Source organism: Pan paniscus, chromosome 2 (assembly GCF_029289425.2).
Source record: "Pan paniscus chromosome 2, NHGRI_mPanPan1-v2.0_pri, whole genome shotgun sequence".
In the NCBI taxonomy this organism is placed as follows: Eukaryota; Metazoa; Chordata; class Mammalia; order Primates; family Hominidae; genus Pan; species Pan paniscus.
In genome coordinates this window covers 130433993-130450998 of record NC_085926.1, presented here as the reverse complement: position 1 = coordinate 130450998, position 17006 = coordinate 130433993, and the positions used below count along the sequence as shown (strand labels likewise).

Below are 17006 nucleotides of genomic sequence, written 5' to 3'. Positions count from 1 at the left end.
AATGCTGGGGTAGTTGGCAAACCACAGCTACTACAACCCATGGGCCAAAATGACCATGGTCTTTGTACTGCCAAAGAGCTAAGAATGGTTTTTAGATTTTAAAGGGCTGTAAAAAAGTCACAAAAGAAAATGTAACAGAGACTGTATGAAGCCTGAAAGACTCATATATTTACTCCCTGGACCTTTATTTTAGAAGTTTGCTGGCCTCTGGATTAAGGTATTTTTGTATAGTTTATTAACATAGCAGAATATCACAATTCTGTTTACACAACGGACTTCAAAATAGAGGATGGAACTCAACAGCCAGTACTCGTTTTATATTCTGAATTTTGCTGGCATAAGCAAAAGGTCAAATAGAAAGACACGCTCTACAAAGCTCTTAATGAACTCCTGATGAACTTCCTATCTTACAACCTTAAATACTAAGCCAATTAAAATACTAGAGATAGGAGAGTGAGGGATGGAAGATATGTGAAACAAGAATGGCATTAAGCTGGGTAATGGAAACATATGGGTTCAATAAACTATTCTCTAAGAAAGAAAACGTAAGCCAACAGATCACAAGTGCTTTAGTGCAGTTTCTTACAGTGTGATACACAGACCAGCAGCATCAATGACACTTGGAAACTTGTTATAAAAACATACTCTCAGGCCACCACCCCAGACTCACTGAATCAGAAACTTGGGGTGGGGTGGAGCTCAGCAACCTACAGTTTAATGAGCCCTCCAGTTGATTCTCAGATATGTTAAAGTCTGAACCATTGAACTAGTGCAATTTTCTTGGAACCACAGGTTTTAGCCTCACCTGTACTGACATGTCACTTGGTTTACTAGAACGAGTCAAGACAGCCACACAGCGACTAAATGCCTCTTGTAACACCTGCAGAGGAAGAAGTCAGCTATTAACTCTCCATTTTGACTTCAAGTCTGAAAGGCCTTTTCTAGCAGTAATAAAATATAAATAACCCTTTAATGTTAAATATTTGATACATAAATGTTTGATCAACATTTGTTAAATAAATAGTAAACAAAGGACTCCTAAAAGTTTCTTTTTAAGCATTTCTAATAAGCTACTTTGTAAACAATATTACCATTATCGGTTTTGAACCCAATACTTTCCAACTCACATTATGAAATAAAGCTGCATTTCTACCTTTAATTTGGTATAAGAATATGGAAAATATTGTGTTATCTGCTGAAATAAATTAAAGAATCTGCATTTGTACTTGCTAAATTCTTCACTGCCAAGAGTCATATAATGTGTGTAAACTGGCTTAAAAAGCACAAAGGTCACTCCGTATTACCTCTAGTCCATTCTCTCTTCTGAGCTCTTCAGCATTGAGGGCTGAACAGTTGACAGTATGGAAAGCTAGCTCTGTAGCCGCAGGCAACAATGGTGATTCTTTTGAGAAAAGGAGGTCATCTGAAGTTTCCATTGTTATAGTCCGAATAAGCATGGGGTATCCTGCATATTTATAAGGCTGTAAATCTGAAATAACCAATGGTTAGTGTTAGAAAAACAAAACAAAATTGATTATGTTGTGGTTTCAATTTTGATACCATGTTCAGGAATATGTTGCCTTAAAAAAAATAAAAATGGGGCCAGGCATGGTGGCTCATGCCTGTAATCCCAGCACTTTGGGAGGCCAAGGTGGGTGGATCACGAGGTCAGGAGATTGAGACCATCCTGGCTAACACAGTGAAACCCTTTCTCTACTAAAAACACAAAAAAGTTAGCTGGGTGTGGTGGCGGGCACCTGTAGTCCCAGCTACTCGGGAGGCTGAGGCAGGAAAAAGGTGTGAACCCGGGAGGCGGAGCTTGCAGTGAGTGGAGATGGCATCACTGCACTCCAGCCTGGGCGACAGGGCGAGCCTCAATCTCAAAAAAAATAAAAATAAAATAAAATAAAATAAAACGTAAAAAAAAAAAGAAAATATTTTATGTTAACATCTTAAATGCCTCCTAATTCCAGTTGATAAAAAAAGAAATTAAACCTACTATAAAATCCCTTGGATCCTTCCTTTCTAGTAAACTTGGTTGATTTTTCTAAAATGTTTCCACTAGAAAAATAACATTTTCTGGTAAATTAACTGCACTTGGTGTATAGTTTTGATCCTTTGCAGAATACCTACTTTCTATGCTGATCTTTGTAACTTTTCACCTCATCACAGACTGCAAGGTACAGCAAATGCACCAGAAATTCTATTAATACCAGTTATACGAACATCTTTATAAAGAAAAAAGACTGAGAAGACATTTACATGACACTGAATATTTTATATTAAGTTTTCTAGATAACAAGTGCCCTTTTCTATTTTACCAGTTATCTTAAAGTTTTACCACTATTTTCTTAAATTTGAAAATACTGAATACAATTTCTTACTAGAAGTACAAAACAGAAAGTTAACTTTTAAACTACATTTAGTTAATTCCATATTTTCATAACCAAATTTAAAAGTGAAAGCTAGTAAACCTACATGCCTAATTACTCTGTTCTTTCCATCTTCTTTTTTCAATCTAACCTATTAGGCAAAGAGATGCAAATTAATTGGCTGTGACTTTAAAAGTATCTCTATAATTCCAATTGAAATCAGCATAAATCTTTTTGACTTTTGAGGATGACCAATAATCTGCCTTAAAACTCATTTCTAAACTGGCTTTTAAAAAAAGGCCCCCTGGAACAGGTCCTAATTTTCCTTTAAAAAAAAAAAAAGTGACAAATACGTAGTAAGAAAGAACAGTGAATAGCTAAGTCCTGTCAGATCAGGACCTCCACCTCAGAGCTTCTTGGGTATAAACCCCTCTTGGGAAAAGTTAAAGATGACCTTGATAACAGAGAAACCAGGATGGGCCATAACTGTATCTTGTGGCTAATAATTTAGTTATCAGCATTAAAAGACAACCGAGGGTTTTGAAAAAGGTTTCCAAACTCATTCTGATTAGTAAAAGCCATATAACTAAAATGTATTATAAACGTATTCTGTTAAACTCATGTAAAAGTAAATCAACTAATCACTGCCCTCTTTAATAATCCAACTGCTAGATCTTCAGGTTGTCCCCTCCAATACTTAAACTGCAACACCATCTCTTGTCTTTAGTTACCCAACACTCTCCATGCTTATCTCAAATCCTGAAAGTCCTCTTCCTTCTCTCCCAACATACCATAGCAAATGGCTCTCCCACTTTGTGCTGTAAGTCAAGTTCAGTTCCCAAGCCATTGGGCATCTGCCATATTGAACCTAACCCCTCATCCCCAACAAAGGGGGATGTTTTGAACATACTCCTGGCTTTCTGACTGCTACTGCTAGGGCTACTGCAAATGGCCCCACAAACACTGCATAATCCTGTAATCTGAAATTACACCTATTTCATCTATACCAGTGTTCTTCAAACTGTCCCACAGGACTAGAGGGTCCTGAGAGCTACAACAGGAAATAGAACATATGAGAAGTATATCATCATTTGAAAAGTTTCTACTGCTTTTAAAAAATCTGAATGCTCTTGGTGTTTTTAACCTTCAGAGGCTTTTAAAGTTATGATAGGCTTTCATATGCCATTTAAGAAAACATGAAATGATCTTTAAATTCCAGATTCCATTCTATGTCTCATTTAACACGTTTGCTGCTAAATGGCTAAACACAAAAACTAACCAAGTAACTCCACAGAGCGAAGATGTCAGAAATGCAAAATACTGAAAAACATAGGTATGAAGGGAAAGATATAAAACAAATATTTGGGCCCTTCTTTAGAAAACTACATTTTCCTTTATTTAAAACATAATTCCAAGAATCTTTTAAACAATAATTCTAAATCTATTAAATATGCTGTAGAAACAGGTAATATGGTATAGGGTTAGCTGTGATAAGGTTAGCTGGAGGATGAATTAAAATCTGAGAACAGATATCTTACCTTCTTTATGACGGTTGAAGAGGATGCTCTGTGTTTTTAGAATTAAAATTATATTCTCTGGATCTGGCCCATCCACTATTTTTGCTGATTTGGTACATAAAAATTCATATGCTTTATTTACTTTTTCAAACATGTCCTGTATGTAACAGAAGATAATTTAATGTTAATTTGGAATGTCGCAAAATTCAACTTAAACAAGACATATGGTTTGCATTTTATCAGTAACTTTAGCTATTATTTTATTGTTTATATTAAGGTATTCATTCCAACTGTAATCTAGCTGGTATACTGTTAAGGTAAAATTTTTTTTTCAAATAGTTGTCTAATGATCTCAATACCATTTACTGAAAATTCTTCAAATAAGAATATTAAATGTATCCTTAAATACATCATGTTAAACTCATACATACTAGAGAGAGTTTGCGCCTATATAACAAAAATTATGAGCTGTTTATTAAGCACTGTGCTAAATGCCATAATCTCACTTAATCCTCAAACAGCCATGTAAAGCGTGTACCATTATCATCCTCATTTTTTACATGAGGATGCTGCAACTTAGAGATAGTAACCTGGTTAAGGACACAAAATCAACTGGTGGCAGAGCTAAGAGGTACTCCTAACTCCATGCTCTTAAACTGTTACACTGTATGTTCAGTTATCTATATGTAGATTCTTGTGTCAGTATCATATTGTTTTACTATTGTAGCTTTATGAAGTGTTTTAATATCTGATAAGTCTAGCAATTTAAAAGATTTCAAAATTTCTTCCATTCTTATTTTTTCTCCTAGATGAATTTGAATTAGTATCAGGTTCTCAAAAAAACCCCTAGGGTTTTTATTAAAAATACCTTAAACATGTAAGTCAGATCTTTTCAATGTCATGTCTTCTCATTCAGGAATACTGTCTCTGTTCTGTTTCCAGTGAAAACAGAAATCAGTGGAAATTATTCCAAGTTTCTAGCAATAGACTATCAATCCTGGTTTTGGTGGTTCTTAAGTGATTTCATCTTTTATGAAACATCATTGGATGAGGTGGCATCAGGGAATGATGATTTAAAATCTGAACTAAATTTTCTGTTTCTTCAGTTACAGTGATATGAAATTGGATGTCACTGGAAAAAATGCCATAAATTGCCCAAAACAATCTGAATAGCAATGGTATCACCTACAACCTACAAATGAATTAAGCTCCCCTGAATTCCTTATTTTCAATTATTCTTATGATTGCCCATTAGAGTTAATTCTCAAACAGACATGGATAAGGAGACACAATAAAACCTGTAAGTTACTAGTCATAAAGGCCACTCGTCTGGTAAACTGAGGGAGCATCATCCATGCAGAAACTATGGGCATGTGGCTAGAAGTTTACTAACATACACTGAGTATATATTATGAGGCAGATACTGGCACAGAAGGTAATATACTTTTCTCCAACTACATAATAATAGAGCAAGAGGAAGCCCAATGCCTGAATTCCAACAGCAGTACATACCCTCCCTTCTGGATTCTTATCAGGGTGGTACTTTTGTGCAAGTCTGAAGTAAGCTTTCCTAATCTTGCTCTCATCATGCCTGTTAAACAGGAAAATTGTTTTATAAGTATAGTAAGGCATAAGAAAAAATAATTTACAAAACCATCTAAAATGTTATTTTAAGAATCTTACTAATATCAAGAATTGTATATGATTATATATTAGGCTTCAAATTAAACCCAGGAAGAATTAAGCTTTTTTTTTTTTTTAACATGTTACCTTTACGGGTGAAAGATAAAACCTAAAAGTCCCCTACCCATTCACTTCAAATTATAAAATTATATTTGAGTTGGAAGAACTACAAAATATATTTTTAAAAATCCACTAACTTGTCAAAATGTCCAAAATGCCAATTTCAAATTCTATAATTCTAAGTTATTATATCAGTCTTGCCAAAATATACATTTTAGTCTATACTTAAGTTTTCAAACCATTTTTCCATAACATAGTCTACTATAAAACTTCACTGATAAACAAGATAAATCTGCATTCTTTCATAATCTGTCATTTGGTGTCCTAGGCATATTGCTATCAAATCTCTTCCACATGCATAATACAGATTACAAAAGGAAGAGGAAAAATGAATATGTGAATGGCTACCATGTGTCAGATATGGTGCCAGATACTCTGCATACATTTTTCCAATTAATAGAGAAATGAATGTACCAGCAAGAAGAGGAAGATACAATTTGGCTAATAAGTTTGCAATAAATGAAAGTCACACAGATATAGTTCCATATGGTTATTCCCAAGGTGTATATATCAAAGTATAGGCAAAAGATTTTAAAATGATTGATTTAAATATAACTTAGTCTTTGATACTGGTACTTTAAGGTGGGACAGACATTTGCTATTGTACTGAAAACAACTCACGGTCCCTGTCCTTGAGGCAGATTAAGCACTTCATAAGCATCATCTGTTGACATCATAGGTGGCTTCTTTTCTACTTCTTTCTTCCAGGCATCAAGGGTATCTTTTAGAAGCTTAACCTTAAAGACAAAAGATTAAAATTTATATCAAAGTAAAACTATTTCAGAGTATAATTTTTAAGTTATAGAATTATTGTGCTGTATTTATTTAAATGGATACTTTTAGCTGTCCAATTAACAGCTTTCTGAAATACAAATAACCAAAATCACCTGAGCACTGTTGTATAGTTGGGCAGAGCAAAGTATTTGTTACAAGGCAATATTCCTCTATTTAAAAAATTTTTTAAATCCTCTGCCAATTTGTGTTATATATTAGGCTTCAAATTAAACCCAGGAAGAATTAAGATTTATTTTTTTTTTTTACATGTTATCTTTACGGGTGAAAGATAAAACCTAAAAGTTTTAATTTTTAAAGTGTCCAGAAACCATGAAAGACGTCAAAATTAGATGATACACTGTAGTAAGAAAGCAAGCAGTATATTGTGGTGTGCTTCTCAAGGTGATCTAACATAATTATGGGTATGCTAGCATTCAAACAAATGTAATGGATATAGAACACAAGGGAATCTGGTTAGCAAATGGGAAAAAAAAAGCTCTAATATTTATTGCCTGCCTATGTGCCAAGGAGCTAGGTACTTTACAGACTATCAAATTTAATTCTTGTCTAAAATTTGACCAATAAATAAAAACACTGAGATTCTAAGAGCTAGCTGCATGTTTCCCAGTTTAGTGGTAGAGCTGGATTAAAACCTAGGTCTGACTAAAAAGCCTGTATCTAGTATCTCATGTTGAATCCTGAATAAGTACCAGTCTACCTGCCTTTTTTTGGTCACTGCATTGTAAAGAGGCAGTGACTTGCAGTACAAATGGCAATTATTCTGAAATCTTTTAGATGGTAATAATGGTATAAGTTCCACCACAGTAACAGAACAACATGGGCACAGGTGCCCACAGATACACAAAGACTCAGGTTAGGTGGGTCCCAAGGGCAATCTGGACAGGCCAACAGTGTATATACTGTTTTACAATTGAGCAGGTCGCACTCATTGCCTCTTATGCGTGCCAGGAATTATGCTTATGTGAATTCTTAATAAATCTTCATAAACACCACCAGATAGCTGCTATTATTACCAATATTTTAGAGATGAGAACTGAAGTTCAGACAAATCAAGCAATGTACTGAATATTAAAGAGTTATTAAATATTAATGGCCCAGCTGAAACTCAATCCCATACTGGCTAACTCCAACATCTGTGAGCTTAATCAACCTGCTATAAAGACAAGCTTCCACCAAGGTATTATAGTATATAATACTATATATATATATAATTATGTTATCTGCATGAAGTTTGTCTTTGCCACAAAAGATCAAGATTGCAATATTCTTAATACTCCCTTAAAAAATTATCTTTCAGTGTGAGATCTACCCAAATATAATGAACTATACTCAGAGTCACACAGTGCTTAGTGCTTAAGAAGGAATACTTAAGAAAGCTATTATCCATCTTACTGCAGGAGGACAAAATACCCAGAAGTGTTTAGAGGCTATTTTTATGGCTTAAGGTGGCACAAATTAAACTGCTGACTTACCGGGTCTTTAATTGGCCAATCTGGAAACCGGAGTGTATCACACAGTTGTTTGAGGTAATAAATATTACAAAATAGTTCATTTTCGAGTTGTGGATAGTTGATTACAGGAATGGGGCAATACTGATAAAGTGCTCTTGTGTTACTCTGAAGACGAGGTGTGAAATCCGCGAGATGGGCAGCAATCTTCTCTATCATGAGGCGCCTACAATCATAAAAACCTCCATTCAAGCTTTATGAGGTATTATTTTAAAGAGAAGGTTGAGATACATAATCATGCAAGATAGTTACATGAATCATCTATAGAATAACTTAATGATTATCCTAAAATGAGAGTTTTTAAATATGGTACTTTGGGCATTTTATTGTATAAACATGGAAAAAACTTATCTATGACACTCATCTGTAAAGAAGATCATAGAGAAAAGGGCTGATAATCCCAGTCCTTCCTATTAAAAAATCAGCCATTAGAAGGGCAAATGGTATAGCATCTGAATGCATGAGGGTGTAGCTAGGAAACTGAAACTTGCTATTATCCAAAGAAGCTCGCTAGATGGTATTTATTTCAATTAACTTACTGTAGTCTAGGATCTGGCCTCAGCTAAGCAGAAACTTATCAGCACATAGAGCAATTCGTCTTTTAGATAGGGCCTTATATTTGCCAATCTCAGGAGAAAAATATTACAAAGAACTGTGTTGCTAATTTATTAATATTCTTATATATTTTTTCCCAATGAAAAATACGACTGCCATACAGAATATATTCAAATTGGTGGCTAATACATGCCAAGCCCATAGGTCAAGAAGTCAAATGATAACAAGCAGGTGGCATGGAGTGTGTGCAGTCTGACGAGGATCAGTAATTGACATAGAAGATCTAATGCTATCTAGCTAAGGGAATTGAGGGGTTCTCCAAAAAGAGATAGCCTTGACACTGGAACTATGAAGTATCAAGTCTTTTCTGAACAGAAACTGGCTGGGCACTGTTATCTGCTTCTGAGCCTTTCCTTTTTCTGTGTTTCCACAGGTTTCTCCTATGGCATTCCCCCCCAACAAAGACATACCTTAGGAATGCTAACCTCCAGATTAAGGACAAAAGGTGTTGGTAAGGGAGCCCACATTCTAGAATAATTTCGGGTATCTCTGTTCTGATTCATCGATCCAAATGATGTGGGCATAGCTTTTAATTAGTGGGAGTATAGTCCTACTTCCAAATACCCAGAGGTATGTCTTGATTTTACCCCAATTCCCTATATATATATAATCAGTTCATTACCTAAAACCTTACGAGTTCTATAAACTGATTTAAGAAGTACCAGCGGTTGGTAGGCCCTACCATTATATAAAGCTCTATTAAGGTAATAGCAATTTTGTCAAATCTTATTAGAATAGAGAAAACCTTAAGGCCTTATCAAAATCCATCATTTGATTTGGCATCAATGATTACTGTCATTTTAGATTATAAACCTAGTGAAAACATTTCTTTTAACAGAAGTCAAAGCAGATGGCGAGCAGCAAAGACTTAATTATAAAATACAAATCAATCAGCCAACTGGTTATTTACCTCATTTCACTGCTCCAGATTGCTTCTGGAGTATCAAATTCTCCTAGAAAAATCTCAGAAAACTTTTCAGGTTCATAATTTTCTAAGTAACAAACCATTGCTTCAGGTAGAATGTGCCCAAGTATACTTCTCTGAAAAATATCTTGTCCTTTTGTCTTCAAAACAAAACAAAACAAAAGGTAGTCAAAAACACTAAAGTTAACTTTCAATTTTCTAATAAATGATTTATGGTTAGAGAACACTTTAAGAAAAGAACACAATTGGAACAAATTGCTTTTATGCTTTGGGAATGTAGATGGAAACACAGCAAAATATGAAGTGGAAGGTATCTGGTACAAACTGGCTTGGCATGAGCTCTAAGGCAGAACCAACAGCCTCTGGCCCTGCAGCAGTCTTAGCTTTAAGTGTCACAAGCTGCCAATATTATTTAGGACGACTGGCCTTTGACCATGTGTAACAGTAATGGATAACAGAAGGAATATCCCAAGAAGATTTACATCAATTATCCTGCATTATATTGTTGGCTGTAGGTCCCACCTGTACTTGCTTCTGTTTTCAAAAATAAGTTCAGAAGATCATTAAGAGCCTGTCCTCGTGAAATGTAGCTAGGATTTAGATGGAGAATTTCTACTTAAAGTAATTATAATTAACTGCTTTGCAAAGTCCATATCCTCTGGCAGGCCAAATGGAGTCAGGATAATGATCATACTAAATTTTAAACTCATTTCTTTACTCAATGGAAATAAAATCCCAAGGGCTAGCTAGGATTTATACAAATAAATGCTTTTCTTATTTCCTTCTAGGCAAATTTAAGACATTTTACTTCTCTAGGATAAACCAAAGAGACAAGGGGAAAAACCCAAACATTGTTTTATCATGTGGTGCAAAGACAAATTAGAAGATGAATATTTTCAGGCTTTCTGCTAATAAGAGTAACAAATTCACTATCTGTTAAACTTTTGGGTAAAGAATTGCTAGTTGTATTCTTCGATACTATTATTTGGTAATTCATACATCCAGACTTGTGCTATAAACACTGTTTTGCTATAATTATTCAAAATACTGTTAGCTGAAATGATACAAATCATTTCTAATAAATTTGGAAAAAATTACAATATGCATAATGGCACAGAAATAAAGGAAGAAAAAGAATGCCCAAATGTCTAATACTACATTAAGGTACTATCATTAGAGACTTTTTTAACTTGTTTATATTCTCATTTTCTATTTGTAAAAAGCTGTGGAAATTATGCTGCCACGGGTATCTTTAATATTAGACAAATGGGTCACTTTCTAGGGCTTCATTGGCTGCTCTATAAAACATATAATTTAGTGTCCATTGTCAAGGTGGTGCAACATTCCTTGGTTAGTCTTCTCAACAGTGGTCTGGTTTTGGTTTCTTATTCTGCTTGATATGACCCAAAAAAAAGTCCATGCTCCATGAAAAGCTGAACATATTTCAAAACACCCTTCAGTTTCATTTTAACAATAAATATCTCTTTGTAAAATGTAGGCATTAAGTTTAGATTGTCAAAACTACCTAAATAAGTCTTTTTTTTTTTAATTCCCAGCTTAACCCCACAGTAAAATGAAAGCATGTGAAACATGGAGCAGCTTCAAAAAAGAAACCTAGCACTTCTGCCACTTTGGGATCTGAACAAAAAGGCTGAAGTCTTCCTGAATCTTAGCTGACGATGTAAGACTCAGGTACATAATGAATTATTTACAAAAATCACTAATCTAAACTTTATACAAAGGGAACAACTTATATTCATGGAGGTGTCAGGCTATAGTTCATAGCTGCAATTTCAATATTAAGTCTAATGAGTCAGCAACATTTATTTTCCTTTAAAAATATTAGCTTAGACTTTATATGTGCAAGGTACCACAAACAATGTAAGAACAGAATAAAACAATACCTACCCTCAAGTACTTATAATCTAGTAAACATAATACACAGCTCAGGAAACTTTATAGTGCCAAAACAGCTTACCCAGGGTTAAGTATTCAGAGGATTAACCTGGCTTACCTCTTCTGACTTGAAAGCCTGTTTGGTATGTGTGTATTTCAAAAATCTAGAAAGAAAAATGAATTATCTATCAGATATAGAAACCGATTTAGTTTTTGTAACCTTAGTTTTCTAAAGACTAGATCTTTTATAGCTAAATAAAACTCACAAATGGCAACTCACATAAATCCATATTCCCAAATTATTTAATTTCTGAATAAGACAAGAACTTAAATGAACTAGAAAGATTTTTAAAGTGTAGTCATATTAAAGCTATGTGACAATATAAAAAAATTATTAAACTTTAAGAAAGCAAAATGTGAAACTGCATGTACAATATGAATATAGTTTTATTAAATACATACTTCAATACTAGATAATACATTCTTATGCTAGATGTGGAATAGTGGTACAATTCTGAGTAATTTTCCCCCATTCTTCTACTTTCCAACTCTTTAGATATGTACTTAAATAGCCTTTACAATTATAATTTTAATAAAAGCAATAAGGTACTCACAAAGAATTCAATTAAATCAGTCCATCCATATAAAATTCAAATAATACTTTTAAATAGATTACCCTTAAAGTTCTTACCGAGCAACAGGAAGCACATTGGAACCTGTGTACATCATGATAAAGAAAAATACTCCACTCAGATAAAGGCGGGGTAACTGTGGGTTATCTTGCATGATATGGTATAACAAAATAGCAACCTTCTCAACAAGGATAGGGTCAAAGGTCAGCAGTAGCTGAAAAAAAATTAAAATGTTTTTATTGGGTTGTAAAAAACCTGCATCATCACTTTAGGGTTTTTATCTCATATGCTGACGTTATAGCTCCTTATGTAAATTATAAAATAAAAACCCATGGGAGTCAGTAAGCTCATCTACCAGACCCACAACAGATTTGAAAAATGATTCATTCTACAACATTTAATGCAGAAAATCAATTGAGAATTGATCAAAATGTATTCAGAAAAGCCCAAACATGCCTGAAGCTAGTTTTGTCATAACATTACAGGTAACATTGCTTCTTGTGCAAGAATCTTCCTAAAAAGACTTCTCGGTTTGTTTCAACTCAGCTGAGCTGACACAAGAATCCGCTGAAGGCTTCTTGAGAACTCAAGGAGCAGAGCAGAAAATAATGATCAATAAAACAGCCTAAAAGGTAGATCCAGAAGTGCAGGTAACAGGCAAGAGGGTAAACAAGTATCAGGTAGTACATCTGCTACCAGGAAGTACCAAAAGATGTGGCCTCTAGAAATTTGAGCTAGAAATACTGAAGGGAATTTCTGGGATTACTCTAATAAATCTGGGCTAATTAAAAACCATACAGAATTGCTATGAATAAACTTTTCATAAACATTTAATACGTTTTATCTACGAAGCTTAATAAAGGTGTTGTTCCAATTTTCTATAAAACACTTGCTTCCAGTGAATCCTCAATTCGGGGTCAAATGCTCCCAGTAAAAAAAAAAAAAAAAAAAAAAAAAAAAAAAAAAAAAAAAATTACAGCCAGGCATGGTGGCTCACGCCTGTAATCCCAGCACTTTGGGGGCCTGAGGCGGGCGGATCACAAGGTCAGGAGTTCAAGACCAGCCTGGCCAACATGGTGAAACCCCGTCTCTACTAAAAGTACAAAAAATTAGCCGGGCATGGTGGCAGGTGCCTGTAATCCCAGCTACTCGGGAGGCTGAGGCAGGAGAATTGCTTAAACCCGGGAGGCGGAGGTTGCAGTGAGCAGAGATTGAGCCACTGCACTCCAACCTGGGCGACAGAGTAAAACTCCGTCTCAAAAAATAAATGAATAAAATTAATTAATTAATTTACAATAAAGAGAGTAGCTCAGATTAGGAGGCCAAAGTTCTATACTGATATGTGAGACTAAACAGCTATGTGTCTTTTAAGTAAATAACTTAAATTTCTCTATGCTTTGGTGTCTTATCTATTCCACAAGGAATTTAGATTAAGCGTTTCATACTATTACATATTTTAAAAAGGAAACATACAGTCATAGAATTTTCCCTAGTGTTAATGGCAGTAGTTCAAGACTTGACATTACAGAAATTAGTGGCAAACACACACACAAACACGCACACACACCCAACCACCCACCGTATTTCAATTTGTCACTATACTAGAAAACCTAGAACATTTATTCAGCACACACACAGACACACACCTAGAGTATTTCAAACTATCACTATACTAGAAAACCTAGAACGTTTACTCACTGTATCTTGGATTACTCTAAAAATTTCTGAAGCTCTATCAGATGGTAAAAATGATGACTGCTCTTAAAGTCAAATGAAGTACAGATATCCCTTTCCAACCGATGAAGTTAACATTCCCAGAAACTACTATAGCCACCTAACTGTGCTTTGGCATGATTCAGGTCTCCCAGAATAGAAAAAATTAAAAGAAAAACAAAAATAACTTCTTAAAAATAATTTTTGAACTCAATATAAAAAAATAGGAGTCACACACTGTTCGAAGCTAGATTTATCAATACAAGTATCTTTAATCACTTTGTTCAGATATTACTGAAAATTTTTGGTTAATTAAAAGAAAGCCTCCCTCCCCCAAGCTTCATGTTATGCTGAGCACATTTCTTAAAAGTTTTTTAATCATCCCTTCCTAGACTGAAATTTAATGCCATTTGTATTTACTTTTTCCTTTCAGTTTCGTAAGACTTAGAAAAATGGGAGCAGTTGATCTTCTGGGTGTGGTGTTTTATCCACATGTTGAGAGGGTCTATCAGGGAGAAAAAATTCCTCTCTTTGCATCACCTCACATATGCAGCCACATGGCCCCACAGGGAAGGGGATGTGGTAATAGTTTAGAGCCCTCAATAATTGCAGTGCTTTTTCACTGAAGGATATGAATGGAAATGTCCACAAAAGAAAAGCACAGAAATGTTAAAATGTGAGTATGCTTAAATAACAGAAATTGGCAAAAAAAAAAAAAAAAAAAAAAAAAAGGATAGGGCATTACTGTATTTAGAAGTCTTTTTCAGCATCAATGACTTACATAGGCATTTAGGTAGTAAATAAGTGAATGTAAAAATATATAAACTGAGTTAACTCTTCTTTCCCATTGCAGACCAATGTACAACTGAAAGGTACAAATGGCACAAGTCACTGGCATACAACTTAATAGAAATATTTGCCTGAAATGTCTAGGACCTGACTTACTTGGGTTTAATGTTAATCTGAAGTTTAAATAGCTTAATTCCAAAAAAGCAGAATAACGCAAAAGAAAAAGATATTTTGGTGTATCCTAGATTAATACCAACTCAATGCTTTGAATCACTGGTATCAATGAAAACATAACTAAGAATAGTCAAAATCTACGGCAGAAGCTAGTGAGACTGCTGTGATTACTTCTTAAGATATGAACCAAGTCCACCCCTGTGGCCTGCTGGTGTACCTCCCAGTAGTCTTAACAACATCAACATACACCACAAACTGGAATAAATCACTTTTCAGATATTAAAGTGGTGTGATTTTAAAAATAGGTAATAAATAAAACTCTTTTAGCACAATTCTGGAATCTAGAAACTTCTCGTGTTTAGGCTCAATCTTCCACAGCATATTCAGCAACTCAAGAGTAAGTGAAATAGCTGGGTGCAGTGGCTCATGCCTGTAATCCCAGCACTTTAGGAGGCCAAGGTGGATGGATCATTTGAGGCCAGGAGTTTGAGAACAGCCTGGTCAACATGGTGAAACCCCTGCTCTACTAAAAATACAAACAAAGTAGCTGGGTGTGGTGGCACATGCCTGTAATCCCAGCTACTCGGGAGGCTGAGCCAAGAGAATCATCTGAACATGGGAGGCGAAGGTTGGACTGGGTCAAGATCCTGCCACTGCACTTCAGCCTGGGCAACAGAGCAAGACTGTCTCAAAAAAATAAAAATAATAAAAAATTAAGTGAAATGAATGTAATTCAAAGTACAGGCTTTTTTCTTTTCTTTTTGAGACAAGGTCTTGCTCTTTTGCCCAGGCTGGAGTGCGGTGGCATGATCACAGCTCACTGCAGCCTCAAACTCCTGGGATCAAACAATCCTCCCACCTCAGCCTCCCGAGGGGCAGGGACTACAGACATGTGCCATCATGCCTGGCGGCCATTTACTTTATTTATTTATTTATTTTTTGTAGAGATGGGGTCTTCCTATGTTGACCAAAGTGGTCTCGAACTCCTTGACTCAAGCAACCCTCCCGCCTCAGCCTCCCAAAGTGCTGGGATTGGAGGTGTGAGACTCCACACCTGGCCTATTTAGGCTTTTTGAAAATGGAATAGACTGCAACAAAACAAAGACTGGTACTGATAATAAAATTAAGAGAAAATGATTCTTAAAATTGCTCCTAGTTTGATTACATAACTCACCTGAATAATATGGGGAAGGCAAGTGCTATCTGATAGCAGTCTTTTCACTTTGGGTAGAGGCCGAATGATGGCATTGTCTTGATCCCTAGAAAACATTTTCTCACGTCAACATTTAACATATTTATTAAAATTTGTATGTTCAGAGCATACGACATTCTACTAGGCATGAAGCAGGTTACCTTACTTTTTTGTTAATGAAGACTAAGCTCTCATACAGCTGGGAACATGATTAGGTATTTTGGTTTAAATCTATTTGGCTGCTTAATATGACTTCATTTCCTTCCATAAGATTTCCTTGAAAAACAGTACCCTAGAAGAGCCAAAGACTCTTATTTATTATTTAATTGATTAAACTTGGTGTTGTCCAACACACTGTCAGTGGGTATTTTCCCCCAAAGGGCTTATCAAACTTTGTTACATAAATTTAAACCTTGATTTAACTATGTTTGGTATTTTCCAAGTATAGCTTTAATTTTAATGCTACCTTATTTCTAAATACTAACTGTATAATTTTGAGTCCAACTGGAACCATGAAAACTTCAAGTGTTTTAAAATGTTACAGTTTCTCAGTAATTTCCATCACAAGATATCTTTAGTACAGTAATGAATCAAAATGATTTATATGTAATTATTTCATAAAGATTAAAAAGTTACATGCAAGTGTTATACTTATGACTTGGAGAACAAATTCTCACCTTCACTGGTCAAGTGGGGCAAGACATGGGCCTACACTTGCCTTCTATAGCAGAAATAGCTAGCGTGTCAGATCAACAGCTGGCATTCACCACTGTCTATGGACTGCAGTATGTGTAATTCAAAACATTAACACCAATTCACATAAATTATAAAATTGTTACTATTGTAAGTCTCAGTTTTGTAACATTATTTCAAATCTCCCAGAGAAAGTTGCTTTTTTAGCAACTTTATTAATATAATTTGCAAATTCTTTATATCTGTTTCAAAAAATTCCAAGGGTCAAAACAGCATTCCTCCAAGGCCATAAATAGGACATCTTTGTTTTAAAACACCAGACTGATTCTATGCTGTTACTAAGGAAGCATATCAATTATCCATGGAAACATTCAATTACATT

At 34.9% G+C, this 17006-nt stretch overlaps 1 protein-coding gene across 3 annotated transcripts in view; it reads right to left on the bottom strand.

Moving 5' to 3' along the window:
• DNAJC13 (DnaJ heat shock protein family (Hsp40) member C13) overlaps positions 1 to 17006 on the bottom strand; it is a 119236-nt gene that overhangs the window by 38499 nt on the left and 63731 nt on the right. For all 3 annotated transcript variants that reach the window (XR_004670727.3, XM_008976110.6, XM_003822516.6), the window contains 10 exons: positions 15914 to 15998; positions 12123 to 12277; positions 11550 to 11595; positions 9521 to 9675; positions 7960 to 8161; positions 6314 to 6429; positions 5402 to 5480; positions 3911 to 4046; positions 1305 to 1489; positions 806 to 880 (listed from right to left, as the gene is read on the bottom strand). Coding sequence is in view for 2 of the 3 variants with exons in the window: in XM_008976110.6 (XP_008974358.2) it covers positions 806 to 880; positions 1305 to 1489; positions 3911 to 4046; positions 5402 to 5480; positions 6314 to 6429; positions 7960 to 8161; positions 9521 to 9675; positions 11550 to 11595; positions 12123 to 12277; positions 15914 to 15998 (1234 nt within the window). In the remaining variant the exon portion in view is untranslated. The remainder of the gene's footprint in view (positions 1 to 805; positions 881 to 1304; positions 1490 to 3910; positions 4047 to 5401; positions 5481 to 6313; positions 6430 to 7959; positions 8162 to 9520; positions 9676 to 11549; positions 11596 to 12122; positions 12278 to 15913; positions 15999 to 17006) is intronic.